At 39.7% G+C, this 19,604-nt stretch overlaps 1 protein-coding gene across 2 annotated transcripts in view; it reads right to left on the bottom strand.

The window, feature by feature from the left end:
- Window positions 1-627: 627 nt before the first annotated feature.
- Window positions 628-19,604, bottom strand: part of slc16a2 (solute carrier family 16 member 2) — a 98,016-nt gene continuing 79,039 nt past the window's right edge. For both annotated transcript variants that reach the window (XM_068047262.1, XM_068047261.1), the window contains 4 exons: window positions 12,809-13,259; window positions 10,058-10,201; window positions 8,131-8,359; window positions 628-3,450 (listed from right to left, as the gene is read on the bottom strand). In XM_068047262.1, the coding sequence (XP_067903363.1) occupies window positions 3,224-3,450; window positions 8,131-8,359; window positions 10,058-10,201; window positions 12,809-13,259 (1,051 nt within the window). In that variant the 3' untranslated portion in view covers window positions 628-3,223. The remainder of the gene's footprint in view (window positions 3,451-8,130; window positions 8,360-10,057; window positions 10,202-12,808; window positions 13,260-19,604) is intronic.

Raw genomic sequence — 19,604 nt, 5'->3', positions numbered from 1 at the left:
AAGCGGGAACAGATTACTGAGTTTGGATGATCAGCCATGATCGTTTTGAATGGCAGAAGAGGCTCAAAGAGCCGAATGGCCTACTCCTGCTCCTATTTTTCTATGTTCCTATGTTTCTATTTTCAACAATCATCTGGGCAGCCACCATGATACATTTGCTATCTTGATTTACATCCCTTTAATTTTGGGGCCTTCAATAGGCTCGGAATGGAGTACACACCTGCTTTCAACAGGTGAGAACTCTACTGACCCTATCGAATGCTTCACTGGGCAGAGATCCTGAAGGAACCTGGAAATGCTGCACAGACCTCCAGATTATGGCAGAGTATAAATTGGAGGGGCTTAAGAAGTTCCCACCCCATCCATAATTTCCCAAGCAAGTTATGTGAGGCAGAATCCTGGTGGATCTGGATTCCACCCCAAAATGTGTCCTGCCCAATAGTCTGCTTTCCCATAGGGAATAAACCACATTTCACTGTCCCTGACCCTCAGAATTTGGAACTGATACACTTTTGTATTCACAATCACTATAGCACATGTTTATTATATCAAATATAAATGGCAGCAGATCTATTATTAAAAGGTGTGAAATAAAAGAAACAAGCTTATTATTTTATAGTTTTTCAAAGTTTATTTTGTACTTTATATAAAGACATCCTTACATTGATTCAATACATCACTTGGCAACCTCACTTGTGCATAATACAAAATCTGGTGAAGAATTTTCAACATGAAAGACAAAAATGTGTTTTATAACATCAAGTTGTTTTGTTAAACATTAGTGTTCATTGTTAACAAGAAAACATTGCGTATAAATAATTGTTTACCATTCTTTGCATCTCACTTTGCCACATTTGCCCTATTTTTACGACAGTGCTTTAACAGAATGGATTTTAATGTTATTTTGATTGCTTGTCAGCTAAAAGGTGGAGCCCGACATGAAAATTACTTCTTAAATCCATGACCAATCATAACTGCTTGTCATGTTAATCTTTAAAAATTTCATTGATTGTCTCACAAATTGTTGATTTTCCACAACACACTTATGCCTTTTTGATGAGTTTCTGAATCAAGTTTTTAATAAAATTCAATTAAAATGATGGTAAACTATCCTGTTCATACAGCAGATAAATTGTACTGTTGGTTTTGATATTTACAGTTTACCCTGTACAGTGACAGTCTAGAAATCTTTAAATGTTTTGGAAGGTGTAAATTTCAGTGTAAAATTATTTATAGCCAAGCTGATTATACATTACAAGGATTTAAAAGAAACTATCACATATTAAGTTGGACCTGTATTCTTAGTGAACATCCTCTATGCAGCTGTGTCTGATTTCAGACAGAGCAGGAGGAAGGTGAGTGCCAACTAAATGCTTTTCTCTGGGGAGCAGTCAAGTTAATTATCCTGGCAGCTGGTTGCAGTACAGTACTGGCCTAGCCTGGGAGTAGGTCACCTACCTGCTCTTATAATTGGAGATAAATGTGGGGATCAAAGAAAGTGGGGGAGAAAAGTCTCAAACAGAGAAAAAGGAATAAAGAATCTTTCTTGGGGAACAAACATATCCAAAGGAAGGGGAATGAGAGTTGAGACACAGCTACAGGGACAGATAGAGAGGAAAGTTCCCTTATTAAACTTAATTTGCGTGCCTTTGGAAATTAGTCCAAAAAAAACTAAAAACATTTTCTTCCTGCACCTTACCCAGATTTTTTTGTACCATTTGTACATAAGATTTTGTTTCTTGGGTTGGAACATTCCAACTCAATTGAAATATCAGTGGTGATTAACTGGAATTGAGGTAGTCAGTAATGGGAAGCCTATGATGTCAGAGGGAAACAATAATAAGGAATAATATTGGCAACAGCTAAAGATAATACAGCTTCTGTCTTTGGATGTCCTGTAGTTTGTACCACCAGGTTCTTGGCTTGGATTAACTACAAAATCACACCAATATCTGATATCCAATTTCAGAAGGTCCTTAAATGAAAGCACCATTTAGGAGCTGTTAATCAAACCTCCAACTTGTAATGAAGAGTTTCAGCAGATTTAAAATATCTGCTCACATAATTACAATTGGCATGAAACCCTACTTTTTGGATCCAGAAACCTCACGTAAATTACTTCCAGTTGAGTAGTGTGAGGGGGGAGAGAGAAGAGGAAATATAATTAACTTTAAATAATGCATTGTCTCTCTCCTTTAACATTTTTAATTTCATAAGGATGATCCATATACTTTAATATACTTTATATTCATATACTTTAATGAGGTCAAGTGTAAAATAATTGATATTTATCACCTCATATTGATAAAGCAAATAGGATATTCCTTGGTGAAGATTACTTGCGTTGAAAGCATCTTACTGATGTAGACTGATTCTTCAGATTTTTGTGTTCACTAATTGTGCACTTATCAGTGCTTTTGCCTTTCCCTGCTTTCACAATGAAATGTTTTCAACCTCAAAACACTAAAATACAAAAATATTACATGACAAGCAATCAGGCTGACGAAACACCTCTCAGATCTGTCTACAACCAGGTATCACAACTAGTGGAGCATTGAATCAATGTGCTGAGTTCTTGGTCAGCCAGCAGTAAATGACCATGGGTCAGAGAGGAAGTGAGATCCTAACTTGCCATTATTGAACCAATGGCACATTAGCATGGTATGAAAATACAATAAACAGCTTCACAGTGAAAATAATTCTTAAGACATCCACATCTGTGAATGTCCCTGTTCTTTCCCTGTTCTTTCCCGACACACAATCATCAACACTCATTAATTTTAAGAGCTCCTGCTAAAAGGAAAAACACTGACAAATTACAAGCTTTTAGGATCATGGATCATGACTTTTTTTTTAAAAACTAGGTGATTTTAATTCTATAGATTCTGTAATGGTTGGTTGTACCTGGCTAGCAGAATAATGATTACTTCTCTCAAATTATTGTGCTGAAATGCAATCAGTGCAGCTGGTCTCTGACTAAATTCAATATGGTACTTAAGATGCAGGCACAAACCTGGTACATTACCTTAAAAACCTTGGCCACGTTTTGACTTTTCACCCTCCAGCCTTCATGGAGTTTGTTATTTAAGGACTAATCCTAACATTATACTTGGGGGAAAAATGTTATTTCAAATTACATGAATATACTGAAAGAAAACATCATTGTATGTGCTAGGAAGGATCCCATTTTGGAATGTAGGAGAGGATAGCTTGGCATCACTGTCTATGCTGAGGCTTCTGTATTAGGATTGCCAGGGAGCATGTCCCCGTTTAATACATTTTCAGAAGCTAACAACATCCTGTCAGTGCTGGGATCTTCTTTTGCTTGCCTCTTGCGAATTCGGTTATGGATTATGGGGACAAAGAATAAGACTGATCCCCCAATAATCGGTGGAATTCCAGCCAAGTAAAATGCCATTCGATAGTTGCCTAAGTGATCAAACAGAATCCCTGCATGGAGTAATAGGCAAAAGGTTAAGAGAGTTAGTATTAAACTCCAACATCAAAGCTAAAGTTTAAATTAACCACTAATCTATCTGGAAATGTACAATTCTAGTAACACTGCTTAGTCAAGTGATAAGCTGAATGTTTGAGCTGTGGGGGTCCAAACAGATCTCGATTAATATTGGTAATTTCCCCCTGCCCTTTTGTCCTGAGCACTGAATTGATGTAAACATATAAACTGATTTTCAATTTGATAGAACCGTAAATAAAAAATTCACAAGACAAAGATTTTTCTGTAGGCTAATCTTACCAATAATCTCTCCCCAATTTAAGAGAGACTGGGGTTTAACGACACATTGTTTATAACAGTATAAACAAGTTATATTTCTGTATGGAAAAGCAAAATAGTACAAAGGAAAATGAAAATATTCTGGAAATAAAGATGATGGGACGTTTCACCTATTAAACCATTTTATTTTTATTCTCCTTCCCTCTGAGGAAGTACCGAGATTACACTCTGGGTTCCTACCACTAACAGTTTGACCAGTTACATGATAATTGAAGTTGTGTAACACTTGGCCATTCCCCACCACAGGTTCGGGCATTGCTCGTCCACATGATGAATTCTGGATCTTGAGCATGCTATCAGATGAAGGACTCCACATGGAGGCAAGTTCCTTTCCCAAAGGGAAGGACACATGAGACACTGTGCCTTTCCTATACAGATCCTACATTACAGTCAGTACATTTTAACAGTATTTAAATGTGCTGTGTTAAGTCTGTCTGAGAATTATACAATGTTACTGTATAGAAACATATCAAGTTTGTGCTGGTGTTTTCCCGATTTGCTCATTCCCATTAACCTTTGATTCCCTCCAATTCAAGTAACTGCACAATTTTCCAAAAGAATTTATAGGCTCAGCTTCAGCATAGGTTTTGTTTTTCATACCACACAGGGGCTGGAGTCTGACCATCCTCTCAGTTTAGAGTATGTGTATATTTATATACATCTCTGTACATTCCCATTAGAAATTCTTTGGTCAAATTAGCTTCTGGCAGTAGTGCAAAATGGAGAACAGTGAATTGGCAGCCCGTTTTACACCTAATCCAGTCTTCATTACTAATGGCTAAAAAGGGAAATGAGATGAGGTATAAAACTGGCTACCAATTCGCTATTGCCTGTTTTCCACTACCACCAAAGACCAATTTCACCACCGCCCCCCCCCCCCCCCACCAACTTATGTTCACATTTATAAGGGAATCTGCCTAGGTAAACTTTCAAGCTGTAATTATATTCCTGCAGTAGTACCTCTGCCTGCACTTCAGAGAATGTCCTGGATTATAACCAACTCTAGTCACTTTTGCTACTTGACTGTAACTATATAATCAAATATCATATAAAAATAAGGATGGGATGCATGACTTTAAAATGGGACCTGAATTATGTCAATGTTCCCTAGTAAAATTAGTCCAGCACAAATGGGGTGGCTCAAATTCACCTTCATGATACTGCCCTCTCTCCTGAGGACATCTCATTGGACAACCCTCAGATACCTACATGAACAAAAACTGCAGAAGTTGGAAATCCAAAACGAGAACAGGAAATACTAACACTCAACAGGTCAGGTGACAGCTGTGCAGAGAACAAATGTTAGTATTTCGGCCACGGACTTTTGTCAGAAATAATCAGCCAGATTTTTGCTGGAGCGGGGCATCTAGCAGCATGCTTTTAGGTTTTAGCATTTTTTTGCCCACGAAGTTGCCGGAAGTGCAATCTGATAATGATGCAGTGAGGGCAGCTGGGACCTTGGGCAGCTGACCTGGGACAGCACAAACAGTATCTCCTTAACTAATTAAAGGATTGGGAAATAAACACAGGAAGCACTGAGAAGGAGGGTGAATTAGAATGGGCGAATTTAAGAACAGAAGGGAAAATATAGGGAGGGAAAGTAAAATTAGATTGAGAGAGAAAAACAGACAAGTACAAAAAAATGTTTTCCTTGTAAAAATTTGACATTTTTAAACTCCTAAAGCAATTCACAACCCGAAGGAATGAGATTCCATACTTATAATTGTTCACTTTTTGGGCAAGGGATGTTGATTGGCAGTCATTGACAATTAACATGTTGTTAACAGGGTACTTAAGCTATTAATTACTAAACATAACTTTCTGTGGCAAGTTAACTGGGCAATTAATGTACAAATCCAGCATTCATGAAAATCATGGGGATTTTACGGGTGAGAGTGCTGTTTTTGCAAAACTAACAATGGAGTGGTGCAAACTGGCCAACAACTTGTGGTGATTTTCAATTCACAGGTTATCTCTTCTTTGCTAAAAGTTGCTGGCTGAATTTTGCATTGATGACTGTGTGCGTTGTTCACAGGCCTTTACTTTCACAGCAAAATCTGGCCCTTTAGTCCATTTGTTCCCTTCACAGTCTGCCGAACCCACTGAGCGTTTCCAGCATTTTCTGTTTTCCCCTCTGATGTCGGCTCATGAAGGTTTCAGGATACAGGAACAAGCTGCCCATGTATCTGCAGTGGCAACCTACCCTGATGGAACATTCCCCTTGAACTCAGATACCCTGAAAAAAGGGACACCTTGATGACAAGAGGTTAATTCTCAGCGTAGCCAAGCACTATTTGAAATCATAACCCTCAAGACTATGAAGAGAGAGTGGGGAAGTGGGATTAAATTTATATTGATACTGCGCCATGGAGACAGAGTGGCAGAATAGTACAGAGACAACACAAGAAGCACGGTGGTTAAAGAAAGAAAGATTTGTAGATAGGTACGTGCTACTTTGTGAAATGAAATCTAGGGTTCAGAAATGCATTTTTAAAAAATGCTTTTGAGAAGATATTTGGAAGCCGCATTGCAACAGGAACCAGTTCCTTCCGTCTGTCCTTGCAGAACTGTTGCTTACGTAAGCACACTTCTTCTGATACACCTTCAAGGGAGTGGTGGGTCTTCTCCTTTGGTGTAACCTTATTTCATGAGCCTCTCATTTCCTCCTCTTACTGCTTCTGTTTTGCCTCTGTCATAAGGGATTGGCCATTGTGAACTCCATGAAAGAAAGGATGGGATGAAAAAGATTTCTCCACTTAAAGGCAACTGGCAGAATTCATTTTTTTAACAGCACAGCTGAAAAATGATTTTTCCAATTGCAAAGCCTGAGGACTCGTCCATTTTCTGGTTTGGCAAGTTTTATATGTACCTGAAGTCTCCCTTACACAGACTTTAATCAAGTCAGGTGCAATTGTGGTTTAAATGACAAAATTTTTGACAGACTGGCTTTGGTCTCTCATTACCCTAGTACTTCCATTCATGCACCACTTAGGAGTAGGATCCACCTTCTGCCCAGCTCTATTTCCACCAACTTTACTGTTACTTTAGAAAGGCTGGAACTCCACCATATCTAGCTAATTCCCCAAATTCTGCCCCTCGCCTGAAAATGCTTCACTTTTGTCACAGTCATCGAAGTTCTAGCCCCATATATCTGAATAATCACAAACCTGATCCAAGTTCCTTCTGGAACAGTCAAGCTTTTATCAGTATTCAACTGTAAATTAAATTTCGATTTAAAAATGATCCACATGCAGAATTACGAAATGGGACAAAATTGTTTTTTTTTAAATAAAGGAAGATTTGGGCGGCGCAGTGGTTAGCACCGCAGCCTCACAGCTCCAGCGACCCGGGTTCGATTCTGGGTACTGCCTGTGCGGAGTTTGCAAGTTCTCCCTGTGACCGCGTGGGTTTCCAACGGGTGCTCCGGTTTCCTCCCACAGCCAAAGACTTGCAGGTTGAAAGGTAAATTGGCCATTGTAAATTGCCCGTAGTGCAGGTAGGAGAATGGTGGGGACGTGGTAGAGAATATGGGCTTGATGTAGGATTAGTATAAATGGGTGGTTGTTGGTCGGCACAGACTCGGTGGCCTGAAGGGTCTGTTTCAGTGCTGTATCTCTATGACTATGACTAAGATTTCCAACAGTAAATGAAGTTTGTGTTGGGGGGAAGCTTTCTCTGTCTTCTATTTGCAGTGAAATCATAAACATATTCTTCACATACATGTTTATGACTTTGCTATTAATAGCAAACAGAGAACATGTTCCCTGCCAGGTCACTTTTAGTTAGGATTTGCCAACTGATTTATTGAATGATCTTGTATAATAACGGAGTGTGCACATGGGGAATGTTGCCCAGTGGAATCTCTGCTGAGAAGATGAAGGGTCCCACATCAAACAAAGCTTTCTTTCAGTATTTGGCTGGCCTGCAGTGCAATTTCAACATTTTCTGTTTCGATTTAAGATTTAATATTTCATGGTTACTTATGTACAACTGACATCCAAAATCTTAAAGGGGCTTCAGTTCTTGTTCTGGTACATCACTACTAGATCATATCAATCATGGAATAACTTGCGTTTCAAATACAGAGATTGGGAATTCCTTAAAATGATACCTGGGAATTAAAATTACAGGATTAAATAAATTTTATCCAAAGATGGTCAGATTCTACTTAAAGTTAAAAAAAAAATACAGATTAAGAACTTTAAAAAATGTAAGAATGAATGTCAATATCCTGTGTCTTCTTCCTCCAACCCTAAATACTAGCTCAATTTTCCATTCTTAGCCTGTCTGCCCAGTATTAAATGTTAAAACAAATACCACTTTCATTTGTCACTAACCTGCAATGGGTGGTCCTGCAGTCATAGGGATAGCCATAAGTCCCAGAAGGAAGCCAATAGCCTGTGAAGCCTCTCGAGGTCCGACAAGCTCAAAGGCAATAGGTGCCATAATGGTGATGAAACAGCCATCACAGAGTCCCAGGAAAAGACAGACAACAATGACACCTTCAAATACATTGCACAGTGGTATCATGATGGACATAAGCCCTAACACCCAAAAGGATGCCACCTACAAGTGAGAAACATAAGGAGTTTTATTTCTAATAAGCCTTTTTTCATCAGGAATTACAATACCAACGTGAGCACCTTAGATTAAAAATAATAGCCAAATTGGTGCATTACCATTAAACAGCTATACACTTAATAAAGCACCTTCACAGAGGACAGGTGTTGAGCAGAAGCATTAGAAAAGGAATTGGGGTATAGCTCTTTTATTGAACAACCAACTGAACTTATAGCTTTTCCTTGTACTATATTTTTCCATGTTGCCTCATTCACAGAAACAATTGACAGGGTTAAGTTTTGTTTTTATTATTTCTGAACAGTTTGTATCCAAAGCAGCTCTTATTCTATCTCTACTACTGTAACAACTAATAAAAAGTGAATGTTGGCAAGCTATTTGACTTCATTGAGCATCAGAGCTGTCCTGGGCTAACCTGATGTCCGCATATATGTATTTTCCAGCAAGATTCACTTGACAGTGCTCGGAAGTAAGAAAACCTTGCTAAATTTTCCATTCCCTAACCTGAAGGTGATGAGGCCAATTGTAGCAACTGCGTCTCAGCTCTGGCTAATGTCAGCTGGCTAACTCATAATAGACTGGGCACCAACTCTGGTACTTTACTGGTTGGTGTGGCTCGGTACTACACTTGATGGTGCATTTACCCACTAAGTTCCTTATGTCTGGCTCTTATTTACAATTTTAATACTTCAATAGAAATCAGAATAGGCAATTTTAAGTCCTAAAGGTTAACTAACAATTTCACCTTAATAATTCTGAACATGCTACATTTAAGTGCTATAAGAAATCAAGAGATATGGGTAGCGGGCAGGAAGGTGGAGTTGAGGCAGAAGAGCCCCCATGATCGTACTAAATGGAAAGTAGGCTTGAGGGGTCATATGGTCAACTCCTGCTCCTATTTTTTATGTTCTTACATATACTAGGATTATAAAGCCATGAATGTTGACTCTCAAAATGACTCCCATCATAAGAACTTCATGTTTATTATTCCCTAAGCCAACACTCCTATCTCTACAACCACCAGACTCATCACATTGGTTTTGAAGATCTGAGCTGAATCATTATCCAGACAGAGTTGGCTAAATTAATAATTGAATCTAGTCTTGCTTGAAGGAGTTTGATTTCCTGTTCAGTTTTTAAAAACTATATATAAATTCCTCACGTCTGGAAGTTGGTGATATTTCCTACCCTAACATACTTTCTGGGGAAAAACAGTCCAGGGAAACCATAGTAACTGAGCCCAGGAAGGTACCATTGAAATCCCTTTAAAGCCACCAAATACTGCAAAAACCATTGAACCCGGGTCCCATAGACATTCAGGTTGCAACCCAGAGCCCGAGTCCCAATTTTATATTCAGTTTATTCTGAATACACATCTAATGCAGTGAAGATTGAGTGCACTCTTCACTCAGTTTTTGTCTTGTGAGATGTAACTCTCTCACATCTTTGACTAAAATAATTTAGTGGATGACAGTTTGTTGTTATGTATTTAATAGGAGCAGCTTTTTAATGAGGGAAATGTTCTCATGACTTTCCAATTTATATTAACAAAACATAAATGTGTTCATTTAATTTCCATCAGGGAAATCCAGACAACACTGTAATGATGAACATTGGAAATATATACAAGTTTAGAACAGGAAGTTCTCTCCTCAACAATGGAACATTTCTTGTGGGTTGATTTACCTGCAGGTAGATCTTCTTAGGTCCAGGGATGCAGTCACCAATTTTCCCAAAGGCCAGACGTCCAACTCCCGATGAAGCTCCAATGCAGACGAGTAGTATCCAGTTTTTCTCAGTTTCTTTGAACTCTTGTTTGACGTAATTCATCTGCAACAAAATCATGTGATGGATGTTAGAATGAATACAAGAAGTTACTATGGGGCTTCCGACAAAGTGAGTGACCATTTTATCCAATAGATAAAGCATGGAAACAATGTGGGTGTTCTCCCAATCTTCTGCCCTAACCTAGGTAAATGGTGCAAATGGCTATTTTCAGCACTGTTTCCTTAGGGATTCACCAATCTGCCACTATCAGCAGGATATCTGAGGAACCTCCACAGAATTTCTGGGCACCATATTTTTTGATAGTCACACTTGTTATTAATGTTATGCATAAACTGTACCAATAAACAGTGTTAGAAAATACTGAGCTGTTAGGATCTATTTGATATTACTAATTAATTTATAATGCATTTCGGGAATCTCACACATCTGCTTATATACCATTCTCAATGTGCATTATGACCATTCTAATCTTGTAGTGATCTATGGAAAACTGAAAGAAGGATGAGTTCAATCCAAGTTGGATAATTTGCGTTTGTTAAGGAATATCTAATTTGGAGGGTTTTGATGGCCTCTCCTTTCGAGGAAGATATTCCACTGTATTAACTAAGTGACAAATATAATACTTCAAATGAATTTGTCTCTAATCTTCTCCTCTCCTCTCCTGAAGGTTCCAGTTGAGCAATGGTTCTAGCTAACTATTTTTCACTTGTGAGTCTACACAGTGACGCTGCATCAACATGAAGGGGATCACTGCCAACACTGACCGTCCTCTCACCTGAAATCCACATAAGTGTAAAGATCATAGGATATCAATCAGGAGTCAACTGAGATTAACTAACTCAGTACAGCTTGGGGCTTTTCCTGGTCTGTATGACTCAGTTCCCTATTGAGCAGTAATGAATGAGCTGCCAGGGTAGCAACTAACAACTTCTTCACTATGTTTCAAGCAGATAGAAAATAAAATTGTCCTCTTGTGTTAATGTTATACGTCAGTGCATCTTCACTTCCTGCTGTTGTCAAAGAAAGTGTTGGGTACAATTTATTTTCTGATATTTTCTGCGTCCCAATCCACTTTCTGTGTGTGCACATCCAATCTTGCTAATCGTTCACCAGATAGTCAGGCAAAGTCTAGAGAGACTTTCCATCCTCTTCCTACATTTCAGAGTCATATTTTTTGACTTATTTGGAAGGGATACAAATCCTTGATGCATCAGAATATAGAGATGTTGACTTAATCGGCTGGATATTGTGTAGGAGGCAGGGCTCCTGGCGCTGGGCTGAAAAGGCGGGGAGAACCCCACCTCAGCCTTTTCCTGTTCCCACCCCCCAGTCCGGAAGGCCCTGGCCCCGAGGTCATGTTACAAGTTAATAGGCCGCTTAAGGGCCTCAATTAGCCTCTGGGCGGGAAGGCTGCCGTCAGCCTATCCCGCCCCCGGGAAGATCTCTTGGTGACAGGGAGGTGACAGAACCTTCCCCCCCCGCCATCCGCCGTGATACTCCGTGGCGCCCCCCCCCCCCCCCACCCCCACCCCCACCCTGCCTCTGGGGGCCCCATAAAATCCCGGCCAACGTATATACATTTTAAATATTATATTTTGTGGAAACTACTATTTAACATGCTTGTTACACAAAGTTCTCAGTAGCACTCTTGCCTCTGAGCCAGAAGAAAAAGCCTCCACATCGGACATGTGAGCACATATTCTAGGCTGGCATGTCAACATTGTGCAATCAGAGGTGCTTTCTTTTGGGTGAGATATTCAACTGAGGCCCTGTCCACCACCACCTCAGGTGGAAATAGAAGATCCATAGTGCTAACTGAAGAGGAGCAGTGGAGTTCCCGCAGTGCCCTGACCAAAATTTATCCCCAAACAACACCACCAAAAACAGAATATCTGCTTATTTATCTTCTTGTTGTTTGTGGGGTGTTATCGTGTGCCAATTATAATGTTGGCTACACTTCACAAGTACTTCTTTGGCAGTGAAAGTACTTTGGGACATCTTGAGAGGCTGGAGGGCTGGCAGCAGGGAGTTATACAAAGTTATAGCTTGGCACATGTAGAGTTGTACCAAATGTCTAGTTAAATTTTTAATGTTAACAAACAGCCCAAGGAACGGTCACCAGCATATAAAGATTTAAAAGAGTTTGCTTTGAATTTACCAGAGTTTTACTACAGCCATTGTAAAGTGGTGTCACATCATTTCTGTTTGAACAAAGCCACATTGAGATCATTGTCACAAAAACAAGAAATGCTGGATTCACTCAGCAGGTCTGGCAGCATCTGTGGAAAGAGAAGCAGAGTTAACGTTTCGGGTCAGTGACCCTTCTTCGGAAGAAGGGTCACTGACCCGAAACGTTAACTCTGCTTCTCTTTCCACAGATGCTGCCAGACCTGCTGAGTGAATCCAGCATTTCTTGTTTTTGTTTCAGATTTCCAGCATCCGCAGTATTTTGCTTTTATATTATTGAGATCATTGTGTTGTGCTCCAGATTCTTTGAAATCAACCATATTTTTGCATCAAATTATCAAATCAATTGATCTGAGATGCCAATCATTAATCCAATTTGGCAGATCAGTAGCAGTCCTTCTGTGCTCAGAACCATTTCAAAAAGGTATTCCCAAAAAACAGTAGCAAGATTGCTGCACTTACCAAGTGAACATATGGTACAAAGTAGCCCAGGACCGCAGTGGCAATTCCAAAGGCCCAAACCCTGTATGTTACCTTCCTGAACACTCTCAGATTTAGGTATCTCCTGCACTGATGAAGACATTTCGGGCTTTCTGTTGTGTGAGGTTTCTTTCTTTCTTCAGCAGCAGGCACAGGTAACAGAGGTTTATATGTCAATGATAAAAATATCTGTATTAACATGAATACACTAAGAATTTGCAGTGTATGAGCTAGATCCAGGGCATCACCAATCTTCTTTAAGAAAAGAGGCATAGTGACGGAAAACACGCTGCTGCCAGCTGTCATCACTCCATTCGCCAGGCCTAATCGGCATTTAAAGTAGTGGCCAAGGATGACTAGTGAAGGCTGGAAAGCAAAAGATGATCCACATCCAAAGAGAATTCCATAGGTGAAATACCTCAGTTCTAGAGACCTGTTGAAGACAACAGAAAGTTGCATTACTGTACTAACATGAAAGGGCCTGCTCCCATTCAGGGTCAAAATTTTCTCCAGATAAACCCACTAAAACACCAGGTTTCATTTTATAAAATTGCTTGATGGAGATCTACTTTAATTTGCAGGAAAAAAAGAGACTGACACCATCTGCCTTAGTCCATTCGAACCAGAGAGCCACCATACACCAAATAGGGAATTCATGGAATGTCTCAAAAAATTCCCCAAATTGAATATATCAATTCTGGTACCTACTAGGGTGATAAAATTATCAAATACTTTTTCATTGTACAATACAGTTAATGAGTAGACAATCTTCTTTGATTCCAGCATGGGATATGGAATCTTCAATTTATGTCTCCCAGAGTGGACTATTAAAGAAGGTGAAGAATTTGAGCGAAATCTATGGTATTAAAATCACTCACTGTGAACTGGGGCATAAATTCCGGGACTTGATTCCTTTGCCATCTGAAGTTAACATTATGAGAAGCTTCTAAAGCTGCTTTCCCTGGAATGTTAAATTGAATCAGTTCCAGAGATAGAAAGCAGTGCCTAAAATTAAGTGAAGTAAGGGGAGGTGGGGGGGAACGTGGTTGCTGGTGGTGGTGGTTTGTCACTGAAATATATAAATTCTAAATGGAGTAGATAAGGTCCTTCAAAGTAAGTTAGGATTCTAGGACCAAAAAACTGTACATTTAGATTAAAATTAGTGAAATATAGATTAAAAATATATTAGGTAGTACTCATTGTTCAAAAGGGTGACATATATTTGGAATAATCTGTCCAACAAGTAGTGGAGACAATCACATTAAGGACTTTCAACTCCTAGGCTACACTTGGGTGAGTTGAATGGTCCTTTCTTATCTTTGACATTTCTTCTGTTCCTAAGATTATCTTATTCTGCTATGCTAGTCACTCTTCTAGGGAGCACTTCTATAGAGGAGGAAACCCATTATCTATTTGCTGCAGCAGTGTGTGAATTGCACTGCCTACAGAACTGATGATTAACACCTCTGAATTAATATTTACCATAAACTGAAAATTTTAAAATTTCAACTGCTGTACAATTTACTTGTGTTTCTACAATTGCAGTGTTAGCAAGTCAGAAGGCTGGAGGTTCCAGTTCTGTTCTACTTTTGCAATTTAGGTAACAAAAAGAAATGGTACCAGTGTACACAATTAGAGCCAAGTCTACAATTTCTGAGGCTGTGCCAACATGTACCAGAACATTATGGACTCAGAAAATTCAACCCCACTCACCCAACATCCACCACCCAACTCCCACCAAATGTACAAGTCACTCATGAAGATGAATCACATTCCTAATCTTTGGTATGTTAAACAAATACCAATCTAAGTCATTTAGTTATGGGCCTTTGGATCTCATAGGGTCATCCAAAATCAGCATTGCAGGGTGAGCTATCCTTCAAGATGCAAGCAGAAGATTAACATTATTGCTGGTTGAGCATCTTCTGTACTTATTACACTGAACTTATATTCATTGAAACAATCGAGAAACCAGTTTATCCAGAAAAGTAACTACTTAAAGCATAAGTATCATCAGAACATCAAAGTCAAAATCATAGAATAGGACAGCTCAGGAGGAGGCCATTCAGCCCATAGAGTCTGCACCAGCTCTTTCAAAGAGTAATTCAGTTAGTCTCACTCCCCTACTCTTTCACCAAATCCCTACAATTTTTTTATCCTTCAAATATTTAAACAATTCTCTTTACAAAACTACTACTGAATCTGTATCCACCATCCTATCAGGCAGTGATTTCCAAATCCTAACCACTCATTGCGTAAAAAAGATTTTCCTTGTGTCATCTCTGGCTCTTCTGCCAATCACCTTAAATCTGTGTCCTATCTTTGTTGACCATTTAGCCACTGGAAACAGTTTCTCCTTATTTACTTCATCTAAATTCTTCATGATTTCAAACATCCCTATTAAATCTCCCCTTAGCCTTCTCTGCTCTAAGGAGAACAACCCCAGTTTCTCCAATCTCTCCACGTAACCGTGATCCTTCATGCCTGGAACCATACTAGTAAATCTCTCTGTACTCTCTCCAAAACCTTCATGTACTTCCTAAAATGTAGTGCTCAGAATTGAACACAATATTCCATCTAGTGTGTATACATTAATAACTGTTTTTTAAAAACCTGTTCTGCCACCTTCAAAGATTTGTGCACAAACACCTCCAGGTTGTTCTCTTCGTGCAGCCCTTTAAAATTGCACTTATAGCTTTTATTGTCTTTCCTCATTCTTCCTACCGAAATGTATCACCGCACACTTTTCTGCGTTAAATTACATCTGCCATGTGTCTGCCCATTCCACCAGCATATGTCCTCTTGAAGTCTATTATTATCTTCCTCACTGTTTAACGACACTTTCAAATTTGATGTCATCTGAAAATTTTGAAATTGTGCCCTGTACCCCAAGTCCAAGCTGCAATGTAAATCAAAAACACCATTGGTTCTAGTACTGAGCCATGGGGAACCCCAAGATAAATCCCAACAGTGCAACAATACTAAGATTGATTTGAGCACATCATTCATAAAGGATGATGAGAAGTTGTGTTCTGCAAACATTATTACAAATACTACTTTGGGTTGACACGTCAGTGCAGAGCTGAAGGAGCACTGCACTGTCCGAGATGCTGCCTTTTGGATGAGACATCTGCCTTCTCAGGTGGACATTTCTTCATTCATTAAGGATGATGATAAGTTGTGTTCTGTAAACATTATTACAAATGCTACGTTGACTACTTTGGCATCTCCTGCATAGTAAACAACTCATTCAATTTCATGCTGCTACATGTTTTGCACACTGCTTTTATCAGAAGCAGTGAGTCACTCATGATCCTTTTATTTCTCTCACTTTGAAGCCAAAAGAAGTGAACCTGGAAACTTTGTCAAAAAGGAAAAACAGCCCTCGGCTCAACAAGTCACATTTAGAAAGAACTCCAGTTGCTCTCTTCTTTTTCTATCTGGACATTTTCCAGCATTCCCTCTGATGTGAGAAGCAAACGGTTGCCCTTAAAGGTTGCTTTGCAAAGCTTTGGCACAAAAGAGCAAAGTTAGATACCAATTCCAATACCAATGGTGGAAGCAAGTACAATAGTGGCGTTTAAGAGGCATCTTGACAAATACATGAATAGGATGGGAATAGAGGGATACGGTCCCCGGAAGTGCAGAAGGTTTTAGTTTAGGCAGGCATCAAGATTGGCGCAGGCTTGGAGGGCCGAATGGCCTGTTCCTGTGCTGTACTGTTCTTTGTTTGTTAATTCCAAACTAGATGTAACTGCATGGTAAACCACTTACTAGTGTTATGATCCTGTAGTTTTTTCTTTTCTGGGAAGTAGTGTGCCTTTAAGGCTGTAACAGGATCAGTACTGCTCTAGGGACTGAGCAAAAGAATGCATTCTCGTTGCCATAGGATACAGCCAGCTTCATATATGCATTCTTGTTGCTGTAGGATACAATCACTCAGGACCAAGGACACGAGATATAAAGTTGCCGATTGACATTTGAAACTAGCTGAAAAACTGGCTTTTGACTCACAGTTAATAGATACACAGACAGACAGCTGGACCGGCATGTACTGGAGGAAATGAGACCTCTCCCACGGTTTATTTAAACCCTATTTATTATACTCTCAGAATTCTGATGTCGAGGCAGATTAATTTCTTAAAAGAAAATAACCGAATTCCTTTAACTGCTGACTATAATTGCTGAAATTCATTGCTGGAAAAGAAAAGCAATTCAACTGCTGAACTAGGCTACGGACTGTTCTACTGTTGAAGAACCTATTCTTCCCCATCGGCGGCTGTGAGGACTTCAAGCAACCTTAGACTGTTCCACACCGGAAGAGTCCACATCAGCAGGAGCATAAATCTGCAAGGACACTAATTTTTTTCTATTTTAAATGTTGTTTATATCCTGGTAGTGTCTAAGAAATTAGTTTTTCTAATTAAACAGTTAATTTGTTGATCTAAACACACCTGGTTTGGTTTGCCTCATTCGGGGGTTAATAGATGGTCAACTTGGCTATGGTTTTCTTTAATTTGGAAAGTTTAAAATATATTAGACGTTCTGTGGAAGGACTAGAATGAATCAACAGTGTGTTTCTCCCACCACAATCAGAATCATATATTTTGATTGGGGGGCTTTGACTTGAGTGGTCGGTCATAACGCTAGGAACGCTACAACTAGGAACCAATGACTTCATTCTCTCCTATTTCAGTCCAATAGTAAAACTGATTTCAGGAACAAAATGCGATTAAGCTTGCAGTGCAAAGTGAAAGAATAGCAGAAATACTAAATAGGTCATTTTCTTCAGTTGCAACACAGCAAATAGATATTAGGGTTGAACCGTCAGATATGGTGTAGAATAGATGGTGGACATAATTATTTCAAAGGTCCTGAAAGAAGTTAGAGAAGAAATAGAAGAGGCTCTGGCCTATAATTTTATAAAACTGTGTCAGAGGAATGCATGGAGACAAACGTGCCACCCACTTCTCTAAAAAGGGAGACAGATAAGCCAGGAAATTTACACCAGTTTGAGTTACTTCAGTTGTCAGTCAACCAATAAAGTCTATAATTCAGGACGAAATTACTAAATGCGTTGAGAAACATAATCTTAATCAAGGCCTGTCAACACAAATTTTCAAACTTGGTCCTGCATGACCAATCATAAGATAATGGCACGTGGAATCAAGGAGAAATTGAAATTGCATCCAAAATGGGTACAAAGTCAGCAGAGCGACTGCTCCGCATCTGGTGTGAGGCCAGAGTCAAATTTGACTTTGGCCTTTAATTAAATGCTGTGGACAAAGTCTGGGCTCCAAATGGGCAGTCGCCATTTGGGGATGGCAGTTAATCAGCTGACTGTCACGGGAAGGGGCAATAGAAAACTTACCAAAGCAAAAGGTAAGAGGGAAGGGAAGCTAGTCAAGCTGGAAGAATATGGTGAGTGGTATGGTGTTGCACAGGGGTCTGTGTTGGGGAAACTGCTCTTATTGACTATATACATAAATGATCTGGATTTTTGATTAGGGAGAACCACAATTTGCTCATGGCACCAAATTGGGCAGGGGTGGGTGATTGGCAGGAGCGGGGAGTATAGAAAATTCCGCTGAAGATTGTGAAAGAATATAGGAAGTCATATATTGTGAAAGATTGTAGGAAGTCATATATAGGCTTGGGGATGGGTAGATAGGTATTGGATGTATAAAAGCAAAATATTCCAGATGCAGGTGGAAATATGAAATCTGGTTTCAGATGAAGTTCAATGCAGGAAAATACAGAGTAATAGATTTCATAAATAATTGGGAAAGGAAATAAACTTTAAATGATACGATTTTAAATGCAGTGGAGGAGCAGAGGGACCTTGGGGTGCAGATTCACAGCTCAAAGATAAGGCTACAAAAAATAAAATTGGAATCCTTGGTTTTGTATCTAGAAGCACAGAATATAACAGCAAGGAGGCAAAGTTGGATTTGTACAAGACCGTAGTTAGATCATAGTTGGAATATTAGTGGGCGGCACAGTGGTTAGCACTGCAGCCTCACAGCTCCAGCGACCCGGGTTCAGTTCTGGGTACTGCCTGTGTGGAGTTTGCAAGTTCTCCCTGTGACCGCATGGGTTTTCGCCAGGTGCTCCAGTTTCCTCCCACAGCCAAAGACTTGCAGGTTGATAGGTAAATTGGCCATTATAAATTGCCCCTAGTGTAGGTAGGTGGTAGGAGAATGGTGGGGATGTGGTGGGGAATATGGGGTTAATGTAGGATTAGTATAAATGGGTGGTTGTTGGTCGACACAGACTCGGTGGGCCGAAGGGCCTGTTTCAGTGCTGTATCTCTACGTAAAAATAAAAATTAGCTATGATTTTGTGCGACCTTAAGAAATTGGCAGTGCATGTCCAAGGTACAGACATATTCACGCCAGTCCTGTGGGCCTGGGAGAAAATGAGGAAGAAGTCTTTGGGTATCTTCAGAAGTGTGATCACTTGCACCCTCTTTTATGGGCTTTAAAGGCTCCCCCTTGCCCCTGCCTCCTAAGGTACAGGATGAGAACATGTTTCCTTGCACGCAATAAAAAATATAGGAAATATATGTAGTGGCCAGCCTAACATTTCACTATTACCTTTCACTTAGCACCGGCAAGTTCTGGTCCAACTCAGTGCTTGCCACCACAAAGACCACACTGCAGTCCTCTTGGCCATGGCAAAGTGCAGATCCCAGAGTGGGGTTTGTACACCCAGGGTTGTGCTGAACATGCAGGATGCATTCATTTAATATTCTTCACTGAGTTCTTGCAGACCAAAA

This window comes from Heterodontus francisci, chromosome 15, assembly GCF_036365525.1.
Source record: "Heterodontus francisci isolate sHetFra1 chromosome 15, sHetFra1.hap1, whole genome shotgun sequence".
In the NCBI taxonomy this organism is placed as follows: domain Eukaryota; kingdom Metazoa; phylum Chordata; class Chondrichthyes; order Heterodontiformes; family Heterodontidae; genus Heterodontus; species Heterodontus francisci.
This window is presented reverse-complemented; position numbering and strand designations above follow the sequence as displayed.